The 3,637-nt window shown below is 59.7% G+C and overlaps 1 protein-coding gene across 1 annotated transcript; it reads right to left on the bottom strand.

Annotated features, from left to right (window-relative positions):
- Positions 1-2,292: 2,292 nt before the first annotated feature.
- LOC144943807 (tetraspanin-7-like) lies at positions 2,293-3,144 on the bottom strand. The gene has a single exon (XM_078871651.1). It carries the CDS (start codon positions 3,142-3,144, stop codon positions 2,404-2,406), a length of 741 nt encoding a protein of 246 aa, XP_078727777.1. The 3' UTR covers positions 2,293-2,403.
- Positions 3,145-3,637: the final 493 nt, after the last annotated feature.

The following is a 3,637-nucleotide window of genomic DNA, read 5'->3' as shown; positions in this document are numbered from 1 at the left end:
TCAAGAAGATGCACATTAAGGTCCTGGAGTGGCCTAGCCAGTCTCCAAACCTTAATCCCATAGAAAATCTGTGGAGGGAGCTGAAGGTTTGAGTTGCCAAACGTCAGCCTCGAAACCTTAATGACTTGGAGAATATCTGCAAAGAGGAGTGGGACAAAATCCCTCCTGAGATGTGTGCAAACCTGGTGGCCAACTACAAGAAACGTCTGACCTCTGTGATTGCCAACAAGGATTTTGCCACCAAGTACTAAGTCATGTTTTGCAGAGGGGTCAAATACTTATTTCCCTCATTAAAATGCAAATCAATTTAGAACATTTTTGACATGCGTTTTTCTGGATTTTGTTGTTGTTATTCTGTCTCTCACTGTTCAAATAAACCTACCATTAAAATTATAGACTGATCATTTCTTTGTCAGTGGGCAAACGTACAAAATCAGCAGGGGATCAAATACTTTTTTCCCTCACTGTATTCATATGAATATATTGGTCGTGAGCGGGAATCTAATTCGAGTGGCCGGGTTTGGAACGCAGCACCCTAACCACTACGCCACCGCTCACTCACCACATCGCACTCACTACACACCCTACGTCCACCACGCTGTCATCACACTGACCACGCTCACACCACATGCACACACCACACTCACCACACCTACCACTCAGCACACTCACTACGCTCACAGCACACATACCACACTTACACCACACTCACCACACCTACCACTCACCACACTCACAGCATGCTCCCCACGCATATTACCCGGACCACACCACACATACTAAACTCACACCACACATACCACGCTCACTCACACTCACCACACCACACATGCTACACTCCCCACTCGTACTACACTCACCACACCACACATACCACACTCACACCACACATACCACACTCACCACACCACACATGCTACACTCCCCACTCGTACTACACTCACCACACCACACATACCACACTCACACCACACATACCACACTCACCACACCACACATGCTACACTCCCCACTCGTACTACACTCACCACACCACACATACCACACTCACACCACACATACCACACTCACCACACCACACATGCTACACTCCCCACTCGTACTACACTCACCACACCACACATACCACACTCACACCACACATACCACACTCACCACACCACACATGCTACACTCCCCACTCGTACTACACTCACCACACCACACATACCACACTCACACCACACATACCACACTCACCACACCACACATGCTACACTCCCCACTCGTACTACACTCACCACACCACACATACCACACTCACACCACACATACCACACTCACACCACACATACCACACTCACACCACACATAACTTACGCTCATCACACTCACCACGAGCTGCCCATTCTGTGAGCAGTTGCCGCGTTTTATTTTCCGATCAAGATGAACAAGTCACGGTGGGGGGGGGGGGGCACGGGCGGACGGGGTTCAAGGCCACACATGGCCAGTTGCGGTTTTAAGTTCGGACAAGGTGCGGGGGGCAGTGTCCACCCCCTCCACCCTCCCACGTGCCCCCCATTCACCGGGCGAGGTCACGTGACAGACAACAGATTACACGACCGCCACCCCCCCCTTCTTATCCCGTCCACGCGGGGCCCCCAGGGCCGGCGACTGGTGGGGGGCCTGGTTTGGGTACCCCCTCCCGGCCTCTGGGTGGAGAGTCAACGCTGCCTCCACACGGTGTACGCGACGCGACACGCGTAGCCCAGGTATGTGACACAGGTACCCCGGGTGCCGCGACACGTGTATCCCGGGTACACAACACACGCACCCCGGGTACGCGACACAGGTACCCCAGGTGCGCGACACAGGTACTTCGGGTACGCGACACACGTACCTCAAGCACGTGACACACGCACCCCTGGCACGCGATACCCGCACCCCGGGTGCGCGACTCGCTGCACCCACACGCGCTGTGTTCGCGATTCACGCGTCCCCACGGGCCCCCTTCAGCCCCCTCGGACCCCCTTGGCCTCTCAGCAGACGTTCGTCTTGACCCTCCCTGAGTCTCCCCCGGGACCCCGTAGGAGATCTCGTGGCGATCCCCACGTGGTTACTCACTGGACCTCCTTGGTCCTCTGGGTCCCGTCAGCAGGGGTTGTCCCCCTCGCCGTCGGCGTCTTCTGTGTCTCCTCCGAGGACCCCCCCCACCGCTGGGCCCCTCCGGCCCCTTTGGGTCTCTGGGCTCCCATTGGGATGGCGTGGTATGGCGGTACCCCCACCCCAGCCCCGGTCCCTTTGCAAGTCTCTCTGGAGCCCCTCCGGGTCCCCTCGGGCCCGTGGCCTGGGGCCCCTTTGGTAGAGACGCGTCCCGATGCTCGGGGTGGAGTGGCAGGGCGGGGAGGGGAGGGCCACCCCCTCCTAGGACAGGGTGTCGCGGTCGCCCTCGGGCCCCGGGCCGGCCTCGATGCGCGCCGCGAGCACGCAGGCGAGCGCGATGCCGATGACCTGCGTGAAGGCGAGGCCGAGGGCGCCGCACGCGATGTAGAAGAGGTTGTCGCTCACGAGGTCCACGAGTTTGGTGAAACAGCCGTCGGGGAAGATGCCCTCGCCCGCTGGGCCCACGGGGTCGCTGCGGCACCCGCGGCGGCGCACGCAGCAGCTCTCGGGCACCGAGCCGTTGTTGAGGCGGCCCCGGGACCAGGGCGCCGGCAGCCAGTCCTGGAAGCCGTCCACCCCGCAGCAGTCCAGGGCCCTCTGCAGGCCGTCCATGGCCGCGCTCTTGGCGTCGTCGTCCCCGTAGAGCCGCAGGGCGCGGGCGAGGCCGTGGCGGAAGCCCTCGGCGATGTCGCGGCGGTAGAAGAGGCCCGAGAGGCCCGCGGCGAGGCCGGCCACGAGCACGGCGACCTGGAAGAGGCCGTAGACCCGCAGCAGGCGGGGGTTGCCGGTGGCCGCGCTGAAGCAGCCGAGGAAGCCCCAGGCGGTGACGGCGGCCCCGGCCGCGAGCAGCACGTAGGGCGCGCTGCTGTAGTCGCCCGTGGTGAGCTCCTCCAGGTAGAGGGACAGGGCGAGGCGGGCCCACAGGCCCAGCGAGAGCGTGGCCAGGCCGGCCAGCCAGAAGAGCAGGCTGAAGCACACGAGCGAGGCCTTCACCACGTCCATGGCGAAGGTGGTGACGATGGTGATGGCGGCGGCGGTGGTGGGAAGGGGGAGATGACGAGGTTGATGACGGCGGGAGGTGAGGGCCTTGGTGGGGAATCTGAGGGAGATGATTCTGTGAGAAGTGAGGGAGGTGAGGGGTGGATGAAGGGTGGTGATGGGAATGAGAGGGAGATGTGAGAAGTGAGGGGATTTGTGAGGGAGATGATTTGAGGGAGAAGTGAGGGAAGATGAAGGGAATGAGGGAGTTGAGGGAAGATGAAGGGAATGAAAGAGGTGAGGGAAGAAGAGGGGAATGAGGGAGTTGAGGGAAGATGATGAGAATGAGAGGTGAGTGAAGGTGAGGGGAATGAGATAGTTGAGGGAAGATGAAGGGAATGAGAGAGGTGAGTGAAAGTGAAGAGAACGAGAGAGGTGAAGGAAGATGAAGGAAATTAGGGGAGGGAGGGAAGAAATTAGGGAGGTGAGGGGTGAGTGAGGGGAGACGCCAGAGACG

The sequence above is a fragment of the Lampetra fluviatilis genome, chromosome 32, assembly GCF_964198595.1.
Source record: "Lampetra fluviatilis chromosome 32, kcLamFluv1.1, whole genome shotgun sequence".
In the NCBI taxonomy this organism is placed as follows: domain Eukaryota; kingdom Metazoa; phylum Chordata; class Hyperoartia; order Petromyzontiformes; family Petromyzontidae; genus Lampetra; species Lampetra fluviatilis.
Note: the sequence above shows the minus strand (reverse complement) of the source record. Positions and strands in the feature narration are given on the sequence as shown.